The following is a 27,599-nucleotide window of genomic DNA, read 5'->3' as shown; positions in this document are numbered from 1 at the left end:
CTATAGAAGGAAACCAATTACCTCAAATACTACAATTACTACATGCAAAATACTAAATACAAAATACTACATAAAAATACAAAAACGCTACAATTGGAATAACACCTAACAGGTATGCCAATATACAAAACTGAATACTCTAATTTTTATATCAATAAAAATACCGAACAAATGTTACGGATAAAATATGAAATTTATATTGATATAATGAAAGGTATTTAATAAAATGTAAAATGACAATTGCTAACATATTTCTTTTTTTCTATGATAATTATATAATATACTATTACAGTTGGATACATATAAAGCAGAGAAATATATATATAATAACATTTGGTCCACGACTGAAAATATGCGATGACAGTGTTGCGTTTCTTACAGTGTGCATATTTCAACAGGTAATATTTTTTGTGCATCGTGTTGCTATAGTATCGTGAGTACACGCATAAAGATGCCATTACAAACCTCTTAATCCACATGTTGTAACTGAACAATTTATCGCACAGCTGTTCCTAAAGATAAAGTAAATAATATAAGAAAATTGAGAGAACAAATCAAAACCCGGTTATCTGTCGACAAAACACTTTACAAAAGATTAAGCAGTTTAAAGAAAATGTTTTCGGATACTTCGTCAAACCGGATAAACATATGACTATGGCCTTGGGTTATGGGAAGATTCAAGCAGCACAAAAATATTTTGAGAGATTAGCCTGTTAAGATTACAGCGATCAAATGTAACAGAATAACCCTTGCAATCTGTTTTCATTATGAACAATAGGGCAATTGAAAAGTGAAAAGTCAAAGATGGTTTTAACAGGATATGGCGAGTGCACCATAGGATTTTCATTACAACTTGTTCCCAATGTCCTTCGGCATCGCCTAAGCGCATAAAGGCACCCGCGTTAAAAATTATCACCTCGGAGCGAAAAGACTGTTTCCCCCAGGGGGGCTTTTTGTTTCCAGCGGGGTGGGGTGGGGACAAATTTGCCTTTTTTAGAAACGGGTGCATATCATAGTAGTTTGATGTAATTGTGTCTTTGGTATTTGTTGATAGACAGCGTATAGAAAGAACAATAGGCTATCTTCTGCTTGAAGGGGGAGGCAAAAGCTCACACCTGTGTTAGAGGCTACGGACTAGGTCCTAGACGCCCGTATTGTCGGATGGGCTGGCTTGTTCACAGTCGGCTAAACTGGTCTTTGAGCAGGTAGCCCAAACAAAGACGTTATTTCGTGAAAACCACAACTCCCCCGCCCCCAAACAGACACAAATCTCCCCGTATGACTAACATTTCATTGAGAGGATCAGGTCGGGTATTTCAAAGATCGATAACAAAATACCGTACGTGTTTGGGCAGGGCATGGAACGTGCATTTATGAAAAATAGACACCGGTATGAAATATACTCACTCGTTTAAAACTCGAGCATGGCAGAGTTATGACTACGTCCCAGTACCGGACTGTAAGCTTTGTTTCCCGTCTCGTATCCCGGCCCGGGTTCATATGATGCCACAAGGCGCGTACCGAGTATACCAGACAAGCAGGACGATTTTATCTTAGTTGAGATTCTGCTTAGCAGACTTCTGAAAAACACGCTCATTCAGCGAGCGCTTCAGACCTAAATGGCTGGTTAGAAAAAAGAGATCGCGTGGTTGCTTGAGATATTTTTTATTACCGGTTGAAAGATATGGGGGTCGCGCAATTGAAGTGATTCTGTTAGCCAAGCTGACAAGGGATGAAAAATAACGAAATTATTGACTATAATTGCCGTGTGTTGGTCTAATGAAGCGTGGGGCTCTAGCAGACGACACTATCCGCCATATTGCTATTCCGACCGGCATGTGCCGAAATAATATATTCGAGCAATCAATTCCTAGTTTTCAATGTAAATTTTTCGGTTACTTGTAATCCCACGCCCTGACGAGTTCGTTAGTGATCAAATACTACCTCAACGTGTTCGGCCCCTTTTCGTCTGCTCGCAGGGAAGATTCGTTACCTCGACGCTGATTGGTGGGCGGTGGTCACGTGGTGTCTCCTACGTTGGGTATTGCCTGATGGCTCGGCTGGTGTGTAAGCTTAGTTTTAATGCATCCTCAGACTCATCAATGGCTGGATGTGGATATTTCCTAATAAGAAAACTGAAATCTTGAGTTGAGTTGACCAGAGTGTTTTGACATTCACCATGGAATCGGACCACGAGAGTGGATATTTATACAACCAACAAGGACTCGGGTTTATGAGTGGTGTAACCCACATCAACGAGTCCCTCACGTCATCAATCATTTCTGAGGCAAACATGCGGTATTGTCAGTCGTACAACAATATGCATCCTCTTCAAGAAGGGGTTGAGGGTCTTGGCAGCACCCATGGGCTACCGGAGGGGCCGTGTATCGCAGGAAAGATACCGGAGTTCGCTTGGATGAAAGAAAAGAAAAATGTTCGAAAAAATACGGCGGGCTCATCAAATGATCCAGGTATGTGTTGTGACATTTGAGTTGCATGTTGTAACATTAGCTGTGCAACTGTATATAATAACGATTTGTAAGTGATATCCATATAGCGTATATTTAACGCAGGCTCCGCGCACTGTTGAGTCGAATATGGATCTACACTGTAGTCATTATACATATCAATATGCGTTTTTTAAATCAGGAAATTGAGGAAATTGCCCGTGACAGTTACTCAGATCGGGACATTGACAGCTTTTGAATCTGTCATTCAAACGCTACATTCCACAGTCCTGTTTACGAGGGGTCGAGTATAGAAGACATTCATACGACAACCACGAAATATATACAGGATTATGAGAAAAACTCAACAAAAAATAGGAGTATTTTTCGACCATAATGTATATTTTATTCATTTGTGTTGAAGTTTTAAACTACCGGATAGATGAATTATGTTGAATGAACAAGGCATATGGGTGTTTCAGTCATCATTTCCTTATATGAGCTCCGAGCAATCAGAACGATGTAATGTTATTCACCCAAATGTATAAAAAAAAATGCCCCACTAAGCGGACATATGGCTACCGTCGATATTCGTATTTCGTTCATAGCCTTGGTGTGATGTTTGTGATATATAGGGGAGCTATCGCAGCTAATCGTCTGTCACAAGTTGAAATTGAAACCTGTTCTCTCAAGGACTGCTTGATTTTAGTATTTATTCAACAAACTGGAGAATGACAAGGGATTATCTAAACAAAATATCTCAGGTTTCTGAAAGTGCTCCAGGTTAATAACCGTTCCTGAACATATAGAAAAGATGCCTAGTATATGTACGTAGTGCTCCCTCATTCCCGAAGCGGAAGTGGAAAAATCAGCTGAACTGAACAGCTCTCATTAATCATGTATTTTCATAAATCATAAAACATATTTTGACGTATATTTCAAGGGAGAGATATCTATCAAAGGAAAATTGACGTTAGGTTAAATCAAAAATGTCTAATCTTCAGAGTACTTGACGCGTTGACAGCAAACATAACGTTAAACATAACATAAATAATTGCTGATTGACTCATTCGCCTAAACCAAAGATACAAAAACGTTAGTTTCTTAACTATCTGTAAATATATTATCTTAAGCACATTCCATGAGTCTGTGACTCACCAAAGACAACCCAATGTGTGTTTTAATGGGACAATGATTAATAACTATCTATCCTTATTCACTCTTATGTGACGATAAATTAACTTTAAATGATGCAGCTAGGGGCACGTTTTGATAAAGAATATCCCATTTGTGCCCAGGTTAATAATCACCATATATGAATTTAGCTCAGAAAGTGTTATATCTTTGTTTCTTTTCTTTTTTTCTTTTTTTGTGGGAGGGGGGGGGGTATTTAGTATGAAATATCATTCTCGCCTTATGATACATTCATGATACTGTTAAGATTAAGATCTTATCTAAATATCTATCCAGACAATATGAGTAAAAGATATCAAAGTCTGAAAATTATATGCTTGTATTAAGTATTCGTGACCCATCTGTCGGGAGGTTATTTGGTAACTATCACGATATGGTAACTGTAAATATATTTTTATTGTAATTAAAGACTTTTATTCCTTTTAATACTAAAATTGGCTTGTCATTAATCAAAGAAAACATGCATTGTTTACATAGGTCGGAATAAATTGATGTCTATTTCTTATCATCATAATAAAATGCGTGGGATGATCAATTCAAATGTATATATGTTCTGTTAAGTTGTCTCTGTTTCTGATATGACTGCTACAGTGAATTAAATGCAAACTACCACACCAATATTTCATTAAATATGATTACATGATAATTACTACGGGGATATATGTGTCTTGTTGATCATACACCCTAGATCAATACGCACACCATTACACAACACAGCACAAATAAAGAAAAAAGATATAATTATTATGATAATAAAACACTGGAGACCGACTTAAGTTACAGATACATGAAATATCTGTGTACTGCACGTGATGTATAGATAAACGTAATCAATTTCCATCTGCATCAATCCACACTGAAATGAACATGAAATAGATGACACTTCTATCTGCAGATGATCTAAACAATTAACGTCATATAATCGGCATCCGATTATAATCAACAGATGTTATCTGCTGTCTCTATTGAAATATCGTGAACTGGTGGGGTGAAACACTCTTCTTCCTCTTCTGGGCACTGGTCAAGCGGCTGGACAAGGAAATTTACAACCCTTGACGCGAAAATCGCCACGAGCAGTTTATGACAGTTTGCTTGCACATTTCACTGTTAATGCCTTCCTAGTAGGCGCTATGCCGAGTGATAGATGTTTTTGTTATCTCTTGAATTATATGATGATTATTTGTTTATGTTACGTTACACAACAGCCATAAATCTAGGAAACACTTGGAATGTGGTTTGCAGCTTGGCAGCTGACGGAACGAGACCGGGGTCTGATAAGAATTTCAGCACTTTACGACCCTAATTAATTTGTACTTAGTAATCTTACCTCAAGCTAATAACCCTGGCCAACCCGGGATCAATTGTTGAGTCAATTTTGTAAATAAACCTTTACACAAAACATTATGGTTTAAGTTCCTATGGATCGTTGCCACAAATATCCCGTTTTGGATAGGACTTATTTAAATTTGAAACTTATTGTGATACTGTTATTGAATACATGTGCTGTTGGAATATTGACAAAATCTAACGATTTTTCACAACGCTTTTAAATATTTTTTTTTCATTATGTTGACTACGATTTAACAGTCAGAAAATATGTGAATTTGGTAAAATAAATATAACAGTAGAACATAAATAAATGCGTTTTAGAGATACAAAAGCAATTCTTAAAAATAACCTTTTCATAACATTTTCATAACATGGCTTTGTATGATGGTACAAGCTAACTCTCAGTCACCAGGGCCAACTCGCGTGTGAAATTGCGTTGACAATGCAAGTGGTAGAACGCATGAAAGCTCCCAAAGATCACTATGGCGACTATTTAATACAAACCTCCATAGCAAGAAATCACTGTGCTCAAATTGACAAGTCGAGTCACTATGGCGTTCGTTTTAAAGACAGCCAAGGGACTTAGCCTCCAATTCGGGGGGATTTGTGACAATTTTCTCTACGATCAATGGCCGACAATTTGTGCTTAATTGCTGTTAAGCAGTTTACACGGCAATAGACACTTTATCTCCAGCTAGGAGAATCGTTCCCACTCTCAATGTTTTCCTTCATTACGAAGACGGGAAGAAATAAGCCAAGCAAAGAAAGAAATTGCCCATATTTATATTAGTTATTGAATCACACTTGAGTGTCAGAGGCTGGCGAACGTATTCCAATATTTGTAAGCCGAAGTGATGGTAATAGGTCGTCTTTTTGATGTTGATGATGCTGAGAGTGCTGAAAGTGCTGAAAGTGATATTTTTTAACAATATCAGGCTTGTTGATTGTGGTCATATTCTCTCTTTAATACTATTTTCTTAATGTCATTTTTTTAGCATAATTATCGTTATAATATCAACCAATATCTTGCAAACTAAAATTTCTGATTGATCACTGGGTTGAAGTGTCCTTAAAATTCTTAACAGGTCCCAAATTAGGTTGGTAATATTTTTATTAATTAGGATATACTTATTTAGCAAAAAACGTATTACTACGTCCCTGGGTATATTCCGTCTCGAAAACAACCAACAGCAAAAGTGTACCATGTGCGTCAATTGCACGGGTTGTCAATAGATACCTCCCAGCCAATCCATCAATCATAATAATGACAAATTAGAGGAAAGCTATTTACAAGCTTATTGAAATACATTTCACACACAACGAGTATTACTTGATTGCTAGAAAGTGGAAGTGTGACCTGTGATTTTATGCTTATTAAAGCGTTTATACTTGTCTATTTCACGTGTTGGAAAATGGATTGGCTACGCACACTGGTCAATTACAATGGACAGCAGTATTTCCCGTTAGTGTCTTTTGTCCCAATTGAATATCCTTGTCGAATATTAATAATTGTTACTGATAGTATTTTTATAGTCTGTATCATGGACGAGGAATACTACGCTATATTGATTAGATCAATGTAAAATGAATTAGAACAGTAAGTGGCTTCCCTAAACAACACAACATTTAATACAATTTATATGAAATAGAACGCCAACATAATCTGGAAGATGCTCCTAACAATCAAATTTTTTCCTTGCGAATCTCAAGTGGTGAAAACTTGAATAATCCTAAATTGTAACCGAACACCACAACAACTCCCCTTTGACACCACACCTTCTAAATAACGCCACCAGTGAAAAATTCATTTCTTAGATTTATGCATTGGGAGGATAAAATTGACCACAAATCTGGGCTGGGATCCGCGAAAACGCTTGTTACAGTTTTGATTTACATGCCTGAAAAGTTCTAAGCTAATTGTAGCGGCAATAAGCGGTCTTGTAAGGCTGTAAAGGGCCTTGGCGGTGAAATCAACGCATAAAACTGTCATTTTTATGCCCCTGTTCAGTCGTCCATCATCTTGAGAGATAACACATCACCGCTCGGAAAGCTTTTTTAGCTTTTAGACAAATGTCTTTATTTAAGACGTGTGTTATATATCTAAAACGAATTCAAACACACTTACCTCACACATAAGATTAACGGTGATTTATGCGCTGTAAGAGAACCGCCAGTCATACAGACTGTATTGTAATCAAGAACACCTAAATATATTGATAAAACTTTTATTCGCTGTACATTTAATGTTTCAAAACAATGGAAAGTTAGTGTACAATTTTTTTTAAATTTTTTTTGAAAGATAATGGCAATATTGGTTGCAAAATCTCTGAGAAAAGGGGTTCTTAGCCCTGACGAACCAGCCCGTGTTAGCTGTCGGCCCGAGAACCAAGCGGCTACTGCAGACGCTAAGCCGATTAAATGATCAATTAAGATGGGATTGGTATTGAGTGCTGCAGTCATACATTTTGCTGAGAACCGTTTGGGAATGTTTACACAGAAAGCTACACCCCAGCCTTTACGATTTACAATGTTTACACAGCAAAACTGTTCATTTATTTGCTATTGATTTGGGTAAATTGCGAACAGAAAATGTTTGTGAAACACAAATTTAGAAAATTTCACATATCAACGAATTTTTTTAATATTCGTCACCAGTACAAAAATAGTTATGTCGGGACCTCTATATATTGTAATGTTTAAAAATACTTGATAAATGTGGTAATGTGAAACCTGTTAATATTACTAAGCCCATTCCACGCCTATATGATTAGAAGTAGATTAAAATATGTTACCAAGATGTATCCTGTGAGATATTCAAACATAAATCTTTTAAGTGTAATGTTGATGAAATATGAACCATATTTTCACACCAAAATATTTCACCAGACACTAATGATGTCAAGGAAAGTTTCGGAATTCGGTTTATGAGAAATTATTCAGTTGATGAAAGATTAAGCGTTTATAGTCGCTGACCTATATTTGATGTTTTCGTAGGCGCAATATTCGTCAATTTAGTGAACCTTTGCCATAAATGCTGTATACAATCAATGGAATTTCATAAACCTGTTACACATTCAGACAGCTTTAAACGATGTTTTTATTCTTCGAATGATCTATAGACCTCCCCGGCAATAAACACCGCCACATCTGTACGCGGTCTGGTATAGGAAATGCAACCTGTTACTTGTTGTGTGGAATATGGCATCACGCAATAAACGACCTATCACAACAGTCGAGTATTTATTGGTAGTTGTTACATTCAAGGGGATAGGTTTACAGCTGTTCTGTATTGCGTAACACGATTACCGTAATCGCATATCACTTACACCAGATTGTTTATTATCATTTTGTTAAGAAAAGGCTTTAAAATCTCGCAACAAACTGTCGGCTATTTTCATTGTCTTGTCGTTTTATCAGTTTACCGACATGTGTCAATTTTATATTCTGGCGTTATGCGAACAGTTCTATACTTCTACAATACATTTAATCAATAATTAGCTATGCCATCTGAGTATTAATGACAAGGAGTGGTTTTATTGCGGGGGTGATGAGGAGGTGGGTTTTAATGTCATACGTGCATGATATTACAATGATATGTTACATCGAGTTTATAAATTTGATTATACAATTAGAGAACACGTCAGATGTCACACATTAAAACAATGTTAAAATCAAAAGCTAGATTTTAAAAGTATGACTATATTCCCTAGGCGATAGGATTAAGACAAAGGTCTTTACCAATACCATTAGTACCAAGAACATCACGCTCTCCCATCCCTTCGCAAAACGCGCAAATATCAATAAACAGATAGATTAATAAATAAACAGACAATTATACACCTCTGGATTTCAGATGCGTTGCATGTCTGCTGAACGAGATTGTGAAATATACCACGCTAGGTATCATGTAAAGCGACGTATATTTCTTAGACAAACAACGTGTCATAGTTGATATCATCACACGAATGCACAACTGACAGGCTGTGTTTCTACCGTCTCTCAAACTTGGCAAAGCCAGACCAAACCACAGCTTGGAAATGTGATCCATATGTTATGTTTTTTTATCTTTCACTTATGTCGTGACAGAGTCGATTGGAGATCCGATAAGCGGAAAAACATCCTTTTATATTTGAAGAGAAAACACAGTTCAGATGTGCCGGAAATATATTCTGCTTGTAGTCTCTAGACCGTGACATCGTGTTGAATTACATGACATATACATTCATGACCGCTATATCTACCACCGAACCATCCATGTTAGAATTACATATGGGAGGGTTTCTCTTAAAAAACATATGGGCTGTGAGGTGGAGAGAGGCAACGTGCGATGTGGCAGCAGAGTACTACGTATGTTCAGCCCTTGTGTATGGATCGACTGGCGCAGCAGATTGTGGTTTGTTCTACTTATGGGGCATTGATCGTTTTTGTACTACTACTACCACTACTACAAGAACAACAACTACTACTACTACTACTACTACTACTACTACTACTACTACTACTACTACCACTACTACAACAACAACTACTACTACTATTACTACTACTACTACTACCACTACTACTACAACAACAACTACTACTGCTGCTGTTGCTGTTGCTGCTACTACTACTACTATTACTATTACTGCTGCTGATACGACTAATGCTGCTGCTACCACTACTACTACTACTACTACTGCTGCTGTTGCTGTTGCTACTACTACTATTACTATAACTGCTGCTGCTACCACTACTACTACTACTGCTGCAGCTGCTACTACTACTACTACTGCTACTGCTACTACTGCTGCTACTACTACTGCCATTACTGTTGCTGCTACTACTATTGCTGCTGCTGACACGACTAATGTTGTTACTACTACTAGTACTACTACTACTACTATTAATACTAGTAATACTGCTACTACTCTATATACAACTAGTGTTACTACTGTTACTACTACTGCTACCTCCACACCATTTACCATTACTACCAATACTACTATTGCTGCTGATCCTACTATTACTACTTCTACTATTACTACCACATCTACACTACTTCTACAACCAATACCACTATTAAAACTAATACTCCACCTAATAATATTACTACTAATACAACTACTACCATTACCACAACCACAACAACTACAACTACAGTACAGGTACAAACACAACAACAACCACAACCTCAGCTACATCCACAACCACAACTACAACCACTACCACAACCACAACTACAACTACAACTACAACTACAACTACAACTACAACCACAACTACAACTACAACTACAACTACAACCACAACTACAACTACAACGACCACAACCACCACCACCACCACCACAACTACAACTTCAACCACCACCACAACTACAACTACAACCACCACCACAACTACAACTACAACTACAACCACTACCACTACCACTACCACTACCACTACCACAACTACAACTACAACTACAACTACAACCACCACCACAACCACGTCCACAACCGCAATTACAACTACAACCACTTCCACTACCACTACCACTACCACTACCACAACCACCATCACCACAGCCACAACTACAACCACTACCACAACCAAAACCACAGGCACAACTACAACCACTACCACAACAACAACCACCACAACCACAACCACAACCACAACCACAACTACAACCACTACCACAACCACAACCACAACCACCACAACCACAACCAAAACCACAGCCACAACTACAACTACAACCACTACCACAACCACAACCACTACCACACACGTACAGGTACAGGCACAAGCACTACAACGTCAATTATTACTTCTACAACCACAACCACTACCTCTACCTCTACTTCACCACACGCACACTCACACCTACACCTACTACAGTACTGCCACTCCTCCACCAATTGCTACTGCCGAATGAGCTACTTCAAGATATCAATCACCACATCAAACACATGTCAGTTTACGCCACACTACATTTTATCACTTCTACAAATATTTTTTTCTTCAAGTACGAAAATATGTGATAAGTTCAGAAAACTGCTCAACCTTGCAATGAACAAATATACGAACCATCACGCTAAGGCTCTGTAGAACTTCTACCTGAAACTACGTAATATCATTTATATGGATATAATTGTGATATCCATAACATGTTATAAGATATTGACCACATCTCTCTCTCTCTCTTGTATGCCGTATCAGCTTGAAAATACGAAATTTAAATACATAATAATATTTATATTGAATACTCGACATATGATAAGATAGTCATATTTGTTCATTTTACTATCGTGTATGACCGCTCTGGTCATATTCGACTATGGATGTGGGTGAGACATTATTCGCGAGCAGTAACACTGTGATTAGCCAGCGATCTGAGCATAACTACATCGACTGGGAAAATACTTTCATGGTAAGGTTTATTTCTCTTTCGACAGATACCCAAAACAGCTCCCAGGAGATACTCATTTCCTCACACACATCAACCGTTGTTTATTTGAAATCGACACGGAATCCATGCATCTGAAATACAAATATCCTATCACATGACGAAATGAAAAGGTGTAAATTACTTTGCGTCTCCACTGTAATCACTTTCACAGACCCTGTTTCTCAGCATCTCGATATTAAGTCCGCTTACATATAACATATCTCATTTATATGCAAACTCTTAGGACGATAGCCACTAGTTGTTGCTGACATTGAAATATTAACATTATAAACATAAAAAAATGTGTCAATATATTTATGAATTCATACGAAAGCACCAAGACACATTTGAGTATCGGAAATCGATAAATTGTTTCGTGTAGGAGCATCTTAGTCATATTGATACCGAAACGACAAGAGACGTATGCTGAAAGTGATAACGAAAATATGCATACATTAACGAATAATTTTCAATTTTGCGACGTATTTCCTGAGGTATTGCTAATATATTTATATCATATCACGGACACCTTCCCATAATTACAACACAAAAATCATAATTTGATCATAAATATACATTTATGCAAGACAATCGTTATGGTTCGAGTTTTGTTAATATTCCTAATGTTACGTTTCTTTCAGATATAGAATATTTCTTTGAACAAGCAAACACAGACAAAATAGGCCATAAATTTGCAGAATCATCCTTTTCCACACCACGAATAAGTATATGTTGTTCACCGTCAAACAAAAGCTGGACTTACGTCGACGGGTTGGCATTACAAGGATAATCCCGGGGAATATATGATAGTATACAAACACGATGTCACGTCTGGAGTTTCATTGCCTGCTGTCCAGCCATTGTTCATTGATACATTCCGCTCCGGTAGCTCGGACTGACATACACATATCTTGACCACTTGGACTGGTCTGTGTCCGGAATCACTCAAGACTTCTTTTTGTGTCTTTAAATTGTGTTCTTCTTTTTTGTCCGTCCATCTACGTAAACAATGTTCTATAAATCTTGCTCGGTTATGATACGGGTGGATCTGTTTTTTTAAATTACTAACGCGAGACTCAGCCATGTATATTGTTACCGTCAGGGGTGCATTCTTTGGGGGTTTATCATCACCCAGTTCAATTTCATATTGGTTAATTGATTGACAGGCACGTATTTCAGATCAGGGACTTCACGTTCGTAACTAAACATAACACACACGTTGCACCGATCATAATAAATGTGGTTTGATGATCGACAGTAACGATATCGACAGCGAGACACCAAGTTCGTCAATGTCATTGAGCCTATGGGCATGCTGTATATATTTATTGCTCTGTGTAATAGTCAGATAATGAATAGCAAGACATTTGTATAGGTGCAAATACAGAAGTTGTCATGCATGCACATATATTTACAAACAATATTACGAAGCATACGGACGCAGTTTATTATAGTACCAGCAGTAGTTATCTTGCAATTGTTGAAGTTGTGGCAGTAGTTGTAGACGTAGACGTAGTGGTAGGTGGTAGTAGTAGTGGTAGTATAGTTGAAAGGGTTGTAGCAGTAGTAGCAACAGTAGTAGCAGTAGCAATAGTAGCAGCAGTAGTGGTAGTAGTAGTAGTAGTAGTAGCATAAGTCGTAGCAGCGGCAGTAATAGTAGTAGGAGCAGCCATAGTAGCAGCAGCAATAGTAGTAGTAGTGGCAGCAGAAGTAGTACTAGTAATACCAGTAGTAGCTCCAATAGCAGTAGTTGTAGCACTAGTAGCAGCATTAGTCGTAGCAGCAGCAAAGTAGTAGTAGTAGTAATAGCAGCATCAGTAGCAGTAGCAGTAGCAACATTAGTCGTAGCAGCAGCAGTGGTAGCAGCAGCAACAGTAGTGGCAGCAGTAGCAGAAGCAGAAGTAGTAGTAGTAGTAGTAGTAGTAGTAGTAGTAGTAGTAGTAGTAGTAGTAGTAGTAGCAAAATGTTTATCAGTGTGTACCTTTCACAATCACAAAATACTATACACATCACAATGTACAGAAAACATCATGTTAATCCGGCCGAATTGTCTTATACACAATAAAAACAATATCCAGTGTCGCAATTCTTCAAACATATCCTAAATGAATTAATAATAACCAAAATTAAATAAAACTATTTACAACACATACATACATACATCTAGAAGACACACGTCGACATATCCGCCGGGACGCAGTCTAACGTAACTTAACTTCAAACGGATTATATCCGCGGTATCCGCTAATTAGATTAAGTCAAGTACAAACGGACGGTAATAAAACTCCCCTCAACACCAATTACCAAAGATAATTTTTATTCCACTTTCTTCTCCTGACCAGATAAATGATTAAAACGAGTAGTCAAGCTTGAAAATTATTTCTGACAAGAAATTTCACTAAAAGCCTATTGATGAGCGAGTATCCCTGTAAATTCTCGCGGGAGTGAATGCGATTCATAAGTGATTACGCAGGGAACCTTAGAACTCGGATGGTTTCAATCGGCAAATCCCCATGTTCTGTCAAGAAATGTCCCTTGTCCCGTCTCTTTCACCAGCTATTCCCTTGTCCTGTTACCGGATCATTGAGAACATAATTTATTGTCAATTTTGGTTTAGTTATAACGCCTCCTTTACGATGCGTTATGGCATTGCCGAAAAACAGTGGTTAAGGTTTGAAAATTACGCTTTTCGATCTCATCGAATTTTAGTAAAAATATATAAAATAGTATATAAAAAGTTTATAAAAAGGGAATTTGTATGTTATATTGTCTCGTGGAATTATCATGTGACTATGTACTGTAATCTCTTTAACTCGAAACCCTTGAGACAAACGAATATATTGTTATCCGTTGTTCGAGACAAGCGCCGCTGTAAAACCATGCTGACAATGAATCTTTGTGGACGTTTCATCGTCTTAAATGACAGTGCCGAGGTAGTAAAGATCGACATGACGAGGTTTGGTTTTATTTAAAATAGAAGAAGTTTCGTTGTAGAGAAATATTTTGAAAGTGCCAGAAACGGGCATATCATTACATTGGATACTGATATATTATTAGACGTTTTGGGAATTGGAAACTTTCCGAAACATGAGTGCAAGCTATGCGTCATTACTGAAAACAGCGAGTTTCATAGACATGTCAAAACTGTACGAAGCAGGGCTGTAACAGAGGATCGTGTTGCATGTTCATTTCATGTTCATTGCATGCTCGTTGCATGTCTATATCATCCTAAGTCTGGATGATTTGACAGCTGTAAGATAAAACGCCATACTGTCAGACGCGTTGCTAAATTATTGAAATCAACAACTGGTCTGTATTCAACACTACAATGCAGCGCGTTAATGCATTATGTTAATACGATTTAAATATTTATATTTTATAGCTCCCGTTCGTTTTGGCACAATAAATTGGAATCCCAACTTTGTCTGAAATTCCCATGTGATTGAATCAAAATCTCGATATTTGATGAAAACTGGTCGTGATTTACCGATAATCGAGACTGGTTATTCTCTGCTGTTGGTGTTAATATTTACAGTTAAGAACATCAAACATATCATAGAGTGTGTCCCAGTATTTCTAAAAACACAGGACAAAAAACAAGTTACAATAACACCTTGCTTCTCTAAAGGATGAAAAGCCCTTTTGCGGCCCCATCAACATAATATGATATAGAAGGCATTATGTAAACTGTATAACAGAGTCGGATGTACCACAATTGGCAAAGTTTACGCTGGTGGCTGCGTGAAATAAAATGATACATTATATTTTTATGACACCCAGGCATAATGTCCCTCGAAAAGAAAGGCTTGCGCTGCAGCGTAGATATTTGACCACGCTTGAGATGTTAATATCATAATAACGTTCACGCCATGATACAAACCATGTACACGGCTCGTTAATCTGATGGGGTGTCAGAGCGAGTGATTCTATATATAGTATGTGCATATTATGCCCCTTACTTCAACATCTGGGAATTATGAAGTTAGGCTATGCTTTGTGCTGTGGTATTAATCAAGATAAAGTGAGGTACACGGGGTGTAACGTGGCGTTCAAGATTATGACACTCTTATAGCGACGTGCATGCACGTGGATGTGTGTCTGCATGTACTAGTCATGAATATTGCTGGTTTTTATAGAGCTAGCCAACTGAGATACCATACCGCAGTTTACATGGATACCATTCATACACAGTATACGGAGCCCGAGCCGGCAGTACTTGTTTTAGCCCCTTGATGCCGAGCGCCAGGCAGGGTAACACCAAGTAGCATCTTTTACCGTCTATTGGTATGACGCGGCCGGGATCGAACCACCGACCGTCCGCTCTCCAGGCAGACGCTCTGTCCAGTAGGCCAAAGAGGCCGTCCTACTACAAATAAAATGATATATTTAAAACATATGTTTAAATAACAAGTCAACCCTGCTTTCATTGATGCAACAGCTTCTAAACACACTTAAAGGTATATACATCAATTTTGCTGAAAAACGAATATGTGTTTTTCCCCATTATGTCAACCTAACTGATATGGATGATGTGAAGTTTACATTGAAATGACGTAAATATAAATTTATTTTCAGGATTCAGCCCAAACTCCGTCGGCAGTAACGGTGGTAGCTCCAGCACGTCGAGAAGGTTGCGGACGGCGTATACGAACACCCAACTGTTGGAACTCGAGAAGGAATTTCACTTCAACAAGTATCTTTGCAGGCCGCGAAGGATTGAGATAGCAGCTTCTCTCGACCTTACAGAGCGACAAGTCAAGGTCTGGTTTCAGAACAGACGGATGAAGTACAAACGTCAGACGCAGTCCCAACGACAGAAAGCGGAGTATGATATCAAAACCATTGGCAGTCGTGGGGATCGAGAGATTGGGAGTCCAGGATCTATGGGAGATAGCAACGATAGGCTGGATGATAAAGACGGCATGGAATCCGATTCGGACCGCAGCGAGATAAAGGAGATGGCTGAAGCAGACGGCTTTAAACGAGAAGCCAGGAACGGCTTTCAATTGAAAGACAATGCCTTTGCTCACAATGAAAGCTCGTTGATGTGTAAAGATTCGTTTTTCAAAGAGACGATGCTGAGTGAAGGCTCTCACTCCCAAACGAAAAGCGAGCCCGTTGAACCGGAAGCGAAAGAGAATGGCGATCGGCAGACGACAAGTCCGCAGACGACAAGAAGCTTGAGTTCATCGGCAGACTCTGGACTCTGCTCACCAGATAGTCTGCGCAGCGCAACTAGTCCAGCTCTCTCCACTGGCAGTGTCCCTCAGCAGATACAAGCCTCAATTTCCCCAAACCAAACCCTTCACCGGGTCCCGTCACAAGACGTCAAAGGGTCGTCTCCAAGCCCAGGCGAACAAGTTGGAATGCATAACGCATTTGTTGCCCATAAATCGGAACCGGACGGATACAACGCAGAAGTAGCCATATCCCACGGCTCTGTCATGAACGACGGAGCCGCTCTGCAAGGCGACTACCCGACGACAAAGCCCAGATTTGAGGCGAACAACCCCTTTGCTCATGGACAATCTCACTGTCCAACAGGGTATTCCGCGGTGAATGTGTGTACTCTAGACCCTCGGTATCAGGTATCGGATCAGATCGCTTATCAGCGACAGGCTTCTAATTCCAAACAGTTTAGTCCGAACACCTTGACCGGCTTTCCCGGTCAGAGATACCCCGGATTTGGTCAAGGTGACTGTGGTAGCGCTGATATCCCCCGGGGGACGGAGGGAGGGGCAGCGGGGATGCCACCCCCTCCTCAGTACCCGATATCGCAAGGCCAGGGTCAAAGCTCAGATCGGCCTTCTCGGGACGCCCAGCCCACATTCCCGTACAGAGCCCGAAACAATGGTGACGGATGCTTTTCTCAAAATGGCTTCAAAGATGACAATTTGAATTACCACTATCAATACGAGGTGAATTTTGCCGCACGGGGTAGCATGAATAGACAGAGTCAAGCATCAAGCATGGGATACAGTAATGGCTTCTACGCTAGGAGCGCGAGCAATAGAGCTGGCAATCTGAATTATAATGCTGGCTATAGCGAGAAATCGACTGCATATCCCCAGCAGAATTCTTCAATAGACTCACATTCAGCCAATACGCTTTATGATAGTGATTACATAGCGAGCTACCAGTCAGCTGCCAATCAGCCGAATGATCAGAGGCCTCATCTGCAATCGACACAAATGTATGCCAATTTCACTCCAGCAGGCAATGTACATGAATACCAAAGCAGCTCCTGTAACAGCCAGGCCCCGAACATGTGTAACGGATACATGGACAATTATAACTCCGAAATAAACAATCCCTTTAATGACTTTTACAACCAGGCCCAAGAATTCCATATGATAAACTTGTGAAACTGACGTTGTAATTGACACCATCATCAATTTTGACAGATGGGAGGTAAATCATCCACGAACTGAAGTCGAAGCTGATCTTTCCAAGGGGTTGTGCATTTCAATGGTAAATCGTTCATTTGCTTGTAAGTGATCTATTTTGTCTTGTAAAACGGGTAACGTTGTGAACGTCGTGTCCTGGTAGTTTGGTACATATCATGTTCATTTCGCAATTGATTACTTTTCAACATGTTTATAACTTTCATCCCAGGATGTTGTGTTATCGATACACTGCGCCCTGCAGCGTCTCCAAACGTTTGCACATGTCTTTTCTTTTCATAGATCAACATTGTTGATTGTCATTTTTTTCCAACTCTTTGGCAAAAGAGATTCCTTTCTTGTGTCATGTTTTTTTTCAATTCAGCGTAGCAAACTGTTGCACAGCTGAGCCGGACATTGACTTAATTCTACTGTTCATGTTTTGTATTAGTTCTAGAAGTATGTAAAATTATGTAAAATACAATCATAGTGAATATATACCAGAAATATTATTGAACATATTATGCACAAAGTGCACATATAATAACTAAAAACTATTTGTTAAAATATTCGATAAAATCGGTGATGCGTTTTGGTTTGAAAAACCTTTGTATAAATAAGATCAATACCTTGTTATTTTAAACATTCATGTGGGGGTTTCTAATCTCTTGATCTGAGAAAAGCATGGATATATCAATTTTGATTGTAAATATTCCGTTTAAGAGAAAAAACATGTCTATTCATGCAGGATTGATTAAAATCGCCATTATGAAAATAGGTATCGGCTTCATCGTCATTTGATGACGTTATTTATAACTGTTATAATACTCTACCCGGATCCATGGACACCAGAATCCTCACAACGAGATTTGTCATTTATCATATTATAGCCACGAAACGATAGTACGATTTCGTTGCAATATTTTTGAAGTTTTGAATTTATTGAATTATTTGTTTGTGTACAGCACCACATACCGTGACATCCGATGATATACGCACTTGTACATTTCACCTGTTTTGTGTCAATGAATCTCATATGTATAAAAAGGCAGCAGATGATAAATGTCACGTTGGCGTCTATTTGCTATCAGAAACCTAGTCATGTCATAGATTGTCTAAACTTTTCAAAGGTTAATAAAACAATCGAAAATTTCGAAAGCTCCATTTATAAGAATATTCATACGTTTTGTTATCGTAAAATATGACGATGTGTCTTAATGCTTATGAATATGTAAACCATAATAAAATTATTGTTTGATATTTTAACGTGAACAATAATTCATTGTATTTCATATGTATTGGAGGTTTCGGTGTTATATTGGTAGCGGTTTGGAGCTAAATGTGTTTCCATATTTCCAACCATTGAAAGGTTTATGACTTAATTCGCTGTTATATGTCGCTCACCTGCACGTGCAGTGTCTTTCATATGTCAACCGTTGTTTAGTGTCAATTTCCCATTCCTTATTTATTGTGAAACAACGAGAAATAAAATATTTGTGATCTTAAACTCGAATGGTTTTCTTATTCCTCCAGTTCCTGTTATTCCTCCAAGAAGACTCGCATTATAGGAGTCCATGTTATCCGCTTTTACCGAACATCGGTTGTCTCGAACATAGCTATCTGGGTTGCTGGGCTGCCTCAGATAAGATGTGTTCTAGATAAGATATAGTGTACAACTATATTTTTGTTTGTTTGTTTGTTTGTCTTTGGCTTACCGCCACACTCAGCAATATTCCAGCTGTATGACGTTGGTCAGGGCTAGACAATCCAGTGAAGTCAACTTCAACAAGACCCCGTTAGTCTGAAACCTGGTAATCTGGAAACTCCGCTTTCAGAACCCTTATAGTTGGAAACGTCTTCATATAGACATTTGGTCATTAAACCATACCAAATAACTGGTAACCCGGAAATTTCTTAATATGACTGTAAACGACAGTGTCCGCATTAACAGGGTTCAATTGTAAAAAACATATTTTCGTAACGTGTGAGATAAATAATAGATTGGATTTTGTAGTAATGTAAATTTATATTTTAGTTTTATCCTCTGCAGTGTACACTGGATTATTAGCGAAGAGGTGAGGCACGGTTCTTTTTGTGTGTGCGTGTGTGATTGCGTGTGTGATTGCGTGTGTGCGTCTGCTTGTATACGTTCGGACTAATGCCGGTTTTACAGTGCTATCCCACTGCGATGCAAGTACCATGCCGCAGTTTAACATGAATACCCCACTCACGCACACCATGCTGACTCCGAGCCGACCAGTCTTAGTTTTATCCCATTAATGTCGAGCGTCAGGCAGGGTAACAACAATCACCATCTTTTGTTGATCAAACCACCGACCTCCCGCTTTCCTCTTATCAAAGAGAGATTAGGTTTGGGTCAATCAGCAGCAATAGCCGCTTTGATGCCTACCGTTGTAACATAACTTGTGTAGGTGCCCACTGAAACGTGTTGATCGCTATCGATTACCAGCAGCAATATGTTGACACAGAGGCAATGTCACATGCGCCATGCTCTAGTTGCAAAGCTGAGACTGACAATGAGTACGTGAGTGTGTAATACAGACCCCCTTTAAGAGCAGGTGTTAATGAATATGCTTTGTTTGTTGTTTGACACCGCACTCGGCAATATTCCAGCTTATGGCGGCCGTCTGTAAATAATCGAGTCTGGACAAGCCAATCCAGTGATTGACATCATGAACATCTATCCGCGCAATTGGGATACGATGACATGCATCAACCAAGTCAGCGAGCCTGACCACCCGATCCCGTTAGGCGCGTCTTACGACAAGCATGGGTTGCTGAAGATCTATTCTAAACCCCGATCTTCACAGCTCTAACGAATGTGAATTTCCTTTGTTATACTGCTCAAACTTTGTTAGGGAATGTCAGTAGACGGGGTAAAACGAATTTCGGGATACTTGGAAGAGCGATGTCTCATGTTTTGTAGGTTTCTAGTCATTCAAACTGTTAACATCATGTCTGAGCACTACAAGGTCCTTCGTCATATCCGTTATATCGAGATAACCGACTCGTATTTTTCTTTATATTGAATTAAAAGCGACACAAACCCAAGTCTATTGTACGATTCCGACTATATCATAAGCAAGTGTTTAAGAATCACTATCAAATGGATGACACAAGGTGTTCTAGACAAGGTGAGTGTATCCTGCCCCACCGTTAGCACCGTAGTCATAAGTCATTGTATCTATTGGTTCATATGCATATAATTGTTCATGAATCGCTATAAAAAGTGATAATACCAGGTGTTCTCTAAAAACACTATTTTCACTGAAACATTAGGTGGACACTGATGAAAGAATTAAACCTGTTGATCTACAGTCAGAAATGTATGTTATTCCACAATTCAGTGTCTTCTTAACTGGGAAGGGGGCACGTGTGGCCCAGTCGTCTAAGGCGCCGCGATTCGCTGTGCAGAGTTGCGTCCCTTGGGCACGCCAGAAACCTATGATTGTTTGTTCGAATCCCGGTTCGCCCCGATTATGTTTGTCAGCACCATATCCGTGCTCGTGGGTTTCACCGAAATGGTAAACGTCTGAGACCTGCATCACTTCGGGCTTTCCTCCCACATTAAGCTGACACGTCATGATATAACTGGAATACTGTTAAAAGCGGCGTTAAACCCAACTCACTCACTCACTCTTAACTGGGAACGAAATACTCAGAGCGTAGAACCAACTCCAACCCCAATATTCCTTTGTTTTAATTTCTGTTTCTTCAATAATTTCGCCCAGAATACATTTCTTAACATGTACATTCAGAGCTTTCCTAACCATAATTTTCAAACTGATTATTTGTTTGTAGAAAATCTCTCCTTCGTTTAATTGATAGCCTATATGATACAGTTGTATATGAAAATCATGTTTGCTTGTTTTGTTTTGTGTTGTTGTTAAACGCCGAACACAGCAATATTTCAGCTGTATGACGGCGGCTTGTAATTAATGGAATCTGGACCAGGTAATCCAGTGATTGATATGATCAACTATCCACGGGATGCGATAACGTGCTATCAACTATATTTACTGCACCCCCCCCCCCCCCCCCCCCCCCCCCATCTCACCCCTATTCGAACCCGGAACCGGAATCCCCAAGGACACAGCAAAGCAATCAGTATTGGACATTTTTTAAAAAGTATATATTTTTCTTTTCCGTTTTTTTTTATTTCATCCACTATTTGCCTGCACAGATTACTAAAGACCGCTGTAAGGTAATCTTATTAAACCGGACAGATCTAAACTGATGGGACCCGCACCACGATACGATTTGCTTCACAAATACACGAATAAATGGATGATAAATTATATTAAATATGATAGAGATATTCATTTTAAAAAACTTTATTTTAATTTAAAACCGAAGGATTCTGTCCTGACAGTAAGATGCATCCTCTAGAACCACATCTCGAGATGGATGAAGTTTCACTTTAGTCGCCGTCCATGTAATGCGGCCTCACACGGATATAAGGTCCGTTATGGTTACTTATAGGGGCAGTCGGGTGGCCTAGTGGATAAAGCGTTGGCTCGTCACGCCGAAGACCCGGGTTCGATTCCCGACATAGGTACAATGTGTGAGGCCCATTTCTGGTGGGCCCCGCCGTGATATTGCTGGAATATTGCTAAAAGCGGCGTAAAACCATATTCACTCATTCACTATGGTTACTTATAAACCTCTGATTGACCGGATCGGCGCATGATTTTGGCATCGATTTTAGAAATAAATTATAGACAGTGTTCATCATTATTGTTTTTTAAACTGAAACAATACATCAATAACTACTACATAATTAAACATATAGTGTGTGATTGAAGGTAATTGCTATGTTTTAAGCCGTACTCAACACCATTCCAGTTGCGGCCGGTTTTGTTTGTTTGTTGTTTGACGCCGCACTCAGCAATATTCCAGCTATATGATGGCGGTCTGTTAATAATCGAGTCTTGGCCAGACAATCCAGTGATTGACACCATGAGCATTGATCCACCCAACTGGGATACGATGACATGCATCAACCAAGTCAGCGAGCCTGACCACCCTATCCCGTTAGTCTCATCTTACGACAAGCATAGTCGCCTTTTACGACAAGATTGAGTTATTGAAGACCTATTCTACCCCGGATCTTCACGGGTAGTTGCAGCCGGTACACAATCTAGTCTTGGGCAGTCAAACCTGTGGTACTGTGAGGCAGAAGCCAAATTCAAAGACAGTACAGATACCGCTTTAGAAATGGTACCCTGTCCGTCATGGTTTGTCCAAAGAACTGACTCAAACGAAAGGTGGGTCAGGCTTTGTGATTTATGTCATCGAAACGCGAAAAGGTGGGCGATGCTCATAACATCAATCATTGGTTCGCCAGACCTACAATCGATTTTTTTACAAGCCGCCGTAAAATACAGCTGCAATATTTCTGACTGCGATGTTGGACAACATTCAATCACTACAAAACATATCACCAGATCAACATTTTTATAGGCTACGATATACGATATTATTTTCTGTTTGTTTGTTGTTGACGTCAGTCTGTAAATAATCGAGTTTGGACCTTACGACTATTACCCGCAGACACAGACTCAGACTGCGTATTAATCAATCATACTGTTGTCACTACAATGAAATTTCGTTACTCCAATGTCGTTACTCCATCAACACGATCGTTAAGAACAAAGTTACTTCATGGCCCATCAGAACTCTCGACACCATGGTCTAATATACTACTCAAAAGAAGTTAAGGACCACACGATTCTTTCATATTCTTGTTTGTTTGTTGTTTAACCCCACGCTCAGCAATATTCCAGCTATATGACGGCGGTCTGTAAATAATCGAGTCTGGACCAGACAATCCAGTGATTGTCATCATGAACATCGATCCACGCAATTGGGATCGATGACATGCATCAACCAAATCAACGAGCCTGACCACCCCCTCCCGTTAGTCGCCTATGACGACAAGCATAGTCGCCTTTTACGGCAAGCATGGGTTGCTGAAGACCTATTCTACCCCGGATCTTCACGGGTCTCTTTCATATTCACCTCCAACTCTTTAAGCCTTAAGCGCAAGGCTCTTTCTTGGAAAGACAGATTTAAAATAGCATTATGACAGAATCTGCTGGTCCTTAACTTCTTTCGAGTACTTTAATAGCATTCCGATTCTTTTCGATCTACTGCTTACCTGTAGTTACGATGTCTATACGATTTCGAGTTTAACGATTTCCACATACCGGTGAGTGAGTGAGTGAGTATGGTTTTACGCCGCTTTTAGCAATATTCCAGCAATATCACGGCGGGGGACACCACAAATGGGCTTCACACATTGTACCCATGTCGGGAATCGAACCCGGGTCTTCGGCGTGACGAGCGAACGCTGTAACCACTAGCCTACCCGACCGACCCTCCACATACCAAAGTAGACACAATTTATGGATAACAACTTCTTCCATTACTGTAAGGACGACGTTTCGGTACAGATCCTTGCTTCAGAATGGTATAAGGATCTATACCGAATCGTCGTCCTTACAGTAAAGAATTTGTTATCCATAAATTGATTCTTCTTTTTCATCCGTCAACTTTTAAGTAATGCCTATCAAACAATTCGATTTCCACATACCATATTTAAATCGGATTGCGTCTTATATACAGTAAACTACGGTTATAACGAACTCAAAGGGACCACTGATTTTAGTTCGTAATAACCGTAATTCGTTATAAGCGTATATACAGCATATACACAACAAATGGCCGTGACTAAAAACTAAGTTCGTTATATCGATCAGTTCTTTATAAACGTGTTCGTTATAAACGTAGTTTACTGTACAACAGTTGTCGTCCTTAAGTAAAGAACTTGTTATCCATAAATTGTGTCTTCTTTGTCATCCGTCAACTTTTAAGTAATGCCTATCAAACAATTCGATTTCCACATACCATATTTAAATCGGATTGCGTCTTATATACAGTAAACTACGGTTATAACGAACTCAAAGGGACCACTTATTTTAGTTCGTAATAACCGTAGTTCGCTATAAACGTATATACATGTACAGCATATACACAACAAATGGCCGGGACTAAAAACTAAGTTCGTTATATCGATCAGTTCGTTATAAACGTGTTCGATATAAACGTAGATTACTGTACAACAGTTGTCGTTGGTTATCCGGTATACCTTCTGAGGGTGCGGTGTGGATTACATAAAACAACATTACCATTGTGTGATGGCATTGCCATGGCTGTGCATGTATACATATTTATATCCGACTGAGACGAAAAGCTTGTTGTGGGTGACACTGGATTACAGCCAACCCAAATCATTATCTTCATGTATATTTCACCGTGTTCAGACTGAGGGCAAGAGATTCAGTTACATCTGAGAAAGATTCTGTAACCAATACTATTATGATCTGCATCTTTTTACTGGGGGATTTGGCGGTGGCAGCGTCTACATATTCTGGTGGCTATGGTTACAAGATCCGTGGTCGATTACGCTGAAGGGAACATTTTGCTATGCCAGTTCTGGTCACTAACCTGCCGCGACATTCTGAGCATTGCGAGGTGTCCGGCTTCAGCACTACTGAACATTCATCTTCTGTACGTTGAATCACTTGTTGATGGGAACTATTGTAATTACTGACACAGACTCTGATAACAGTTGTTACGTCTCTTGCACTGTAGGTATGTTGATGTTGTGTGTATATGTCAGTTGATGGCTGTATACCTTGTTTGAACATTTTTTAGATCGTGTATATACTGACCGTCAAAAGAAACGCGAACCATGAAACATATAGAGAAGTGTTTAGTTAAGAAGAAATGTGTTCAATGTGTACCAATTAACGAGAAAACTTACAAATCAGTCAAGTGTTACAACAGTGTATCCTTATCACGGTACGTTACATGTGATTTCCAAACCTTACACGCTAATCCAGCACGAGACAAATAGTGCATCTCGAGTCATGGATCTATGACGTCACATGTGATGCGTTCAGCACTTATTCACACTACATACAAGTATGTTCGTTTGTGCATCGAACCAAAGATGTATATAGATACGTCTTTGATTGAACCAATCTAATATCTCTTGAATATGAAATAAGTCTTCATCTATTCACCAGCATGTATGACATTCGCGTTTCTTTTGACGGTTAGTATATTTGTCCATTTCAGTAGATGTCTGTTTACGCTACTTTCTCATTTCAGTAGATGGCTGATTATATTTGTCCCCATTGCAGTAGATGGCTGATTACTTTTTTTCCCATTGCACTAGATGGTTGATTACTTTTTCCCAATTTCAGTAGATGGCTGAATATGTTTTTCCCATTGCAGTAGATGGCTGATTACTTTTACCCATTGCAGTAGATGGTTGATTACTTTTTTCCCATTGCAGTAGATGGTTGATTACTTTTTTCCCATTGCAGTAGATGGTTGATTACTTTTTTTCCCGTTGCAGTAGATGGCTAATTACTTTTTTTCCCCATTGCAGTAGATGGCCGATTATTATTTTTTCCATTTCAGTAGATGGCTTATTATATTTTGTCCCCATTGCAGTAGATGGCTGGTTATTATTTTTCCCATTGCAGTAGATGGCTGATTATTATTTTTCCCATTGCAGTAGATGGCTGATTATTATTTTTCCCATTTCAGTAGATGACTTTTTACTTTTACATTGCTTTCCCATTTGAGTACGAAGCTGATTATTCTCCTTTCCCATTGCAGTAGACGGATGATTACGTGGCCTGTTCATTTCAATATATTGCTGATTACATTACTTGCACACGGGTGTTTATGTTGCCAATGCATGTCAGCAGGTGTGTGTTTACGTCGCTTGTGAGTGTCAGTAGGTGGCTGTTGACGTGATGTGCGCGTGTCAGCAGATAACAGTCTCCCTTGCCTGTACCTGTGAGTATATTGTGTTCATGTCATTTACACATTTCAGTAGATTGCTGTTCATATTGCTTGTCAGTCTCTGTATATGCGTGTTCATATTGCTTGTCAGTCTCTGTATATGTGTGTTCATATTGCTTGTCAGTCTCTATATATGCGTGTTTATATTGCTTGTCAGTCTCTATATGTGCGTGTTTATATTGCTTGTCAGTCTCTATATATGCGTGTTTATATTGCTTGTCAGTCTCTATATATGCGTGTTTATATTGCTTGTCAGTCTCTATAAATGCGTGTTTATATTGGTTGTCAGTCTCTGTATATGCGCGTTTATGTTGCTTGTCAGTCTCTGTATATGCGTGTTTATATTGCTTGTCAGTCTCTATAAATGCGTGTTTATATTTCTTGTCAGTCTCTATATATGCGTGTTTATGTTGCTTGTCAATCTCTATAAATGCGTGTTTATATTGCTTGTCAGTCTCTTTAAAATGCGTGTTTATATTGCTTGTCAGTCTCTATATATGCGTGTTTATGATGCTTGTCAGTCTCTTTATATGCGTGTTTATATTGCTTGACAGTCTCTATATATGCGTGTTTATGATGCTTGTCAGTCTCCGTATATGCGTGTTTATATTGCTTATCAGTCTCTATATATGCCTCGTCACGATATGGCTGAAATATTGCCGATGTGACGTAAAGCTTTAACTCACTCACTCTATATATGCGTGTTTATGTTGCTTGTCAGTCTCTATATATGCGTGTTTATGTTGCTTGTCAGTCTCTATAAATGCGTGTTTATGATGCTTGTCAGTCTCTATATATGCGTGTTTATATTGCTTGTCAGTCTCTATATATGCGTGTTTATGATGCTTGCACATTTAGGTAGATGGCTGTCTACTTTGCTTGCTCGTTCTTTTTCACATTGCTAGCTAGTTTCATCTGGTGGTG

The 27,599-nt window shown here is 39.1% G+C and overlaps 1 protein-coding gene across 1 annotated transcript; it reads left to right on the top strand.

The window, feature by feature from the left end:
• Positions 1 to 2,000: 2,000 nt before the first annotated feature.
• Positions 2,001 to 19,248, top strand: LOC139463913 (homeotic protein proboscipedia-like). Its single transcript, XM_071245334.1, has 2 exons — positions 2,001 to 2,471; positions 15,964 to 19,248. Exons 1-2 carry the CDS (start codon positions 2,180 to 2,182, stop codon positions 17,751 to 17,753), a joined length of 2,082 nt encoding a protein of 693 aa, XP_071101435.1. The 5' UTR covers positions 2,001 to 2,179; the 3' UTR covers positions 17,754 to 19,248.
• Positions 19,249 to 27,599: the final 8,351 nt, after the last annotated feature.

The sequence above is a fragment of the Haliotis cracherodii genome, unplaced genomic scaffold, assembly GCF_022045235.1.
Source record: "Haliotis cracherodii isolate W230 unplaced genomic scaffold, xgHalCrac1.p SCAF_16, whole genome shotgun sequence".
NCBI classification, from domain to species: Eukaryota; Metazoa; Mollusca; class Gastropoda; order Lepetellida; family Haliotidae; genus Haliotis; species Haliotis cracherodii.
This window is presented reverse-complemented; position numbering and strand designations above follow the sequence as displayed.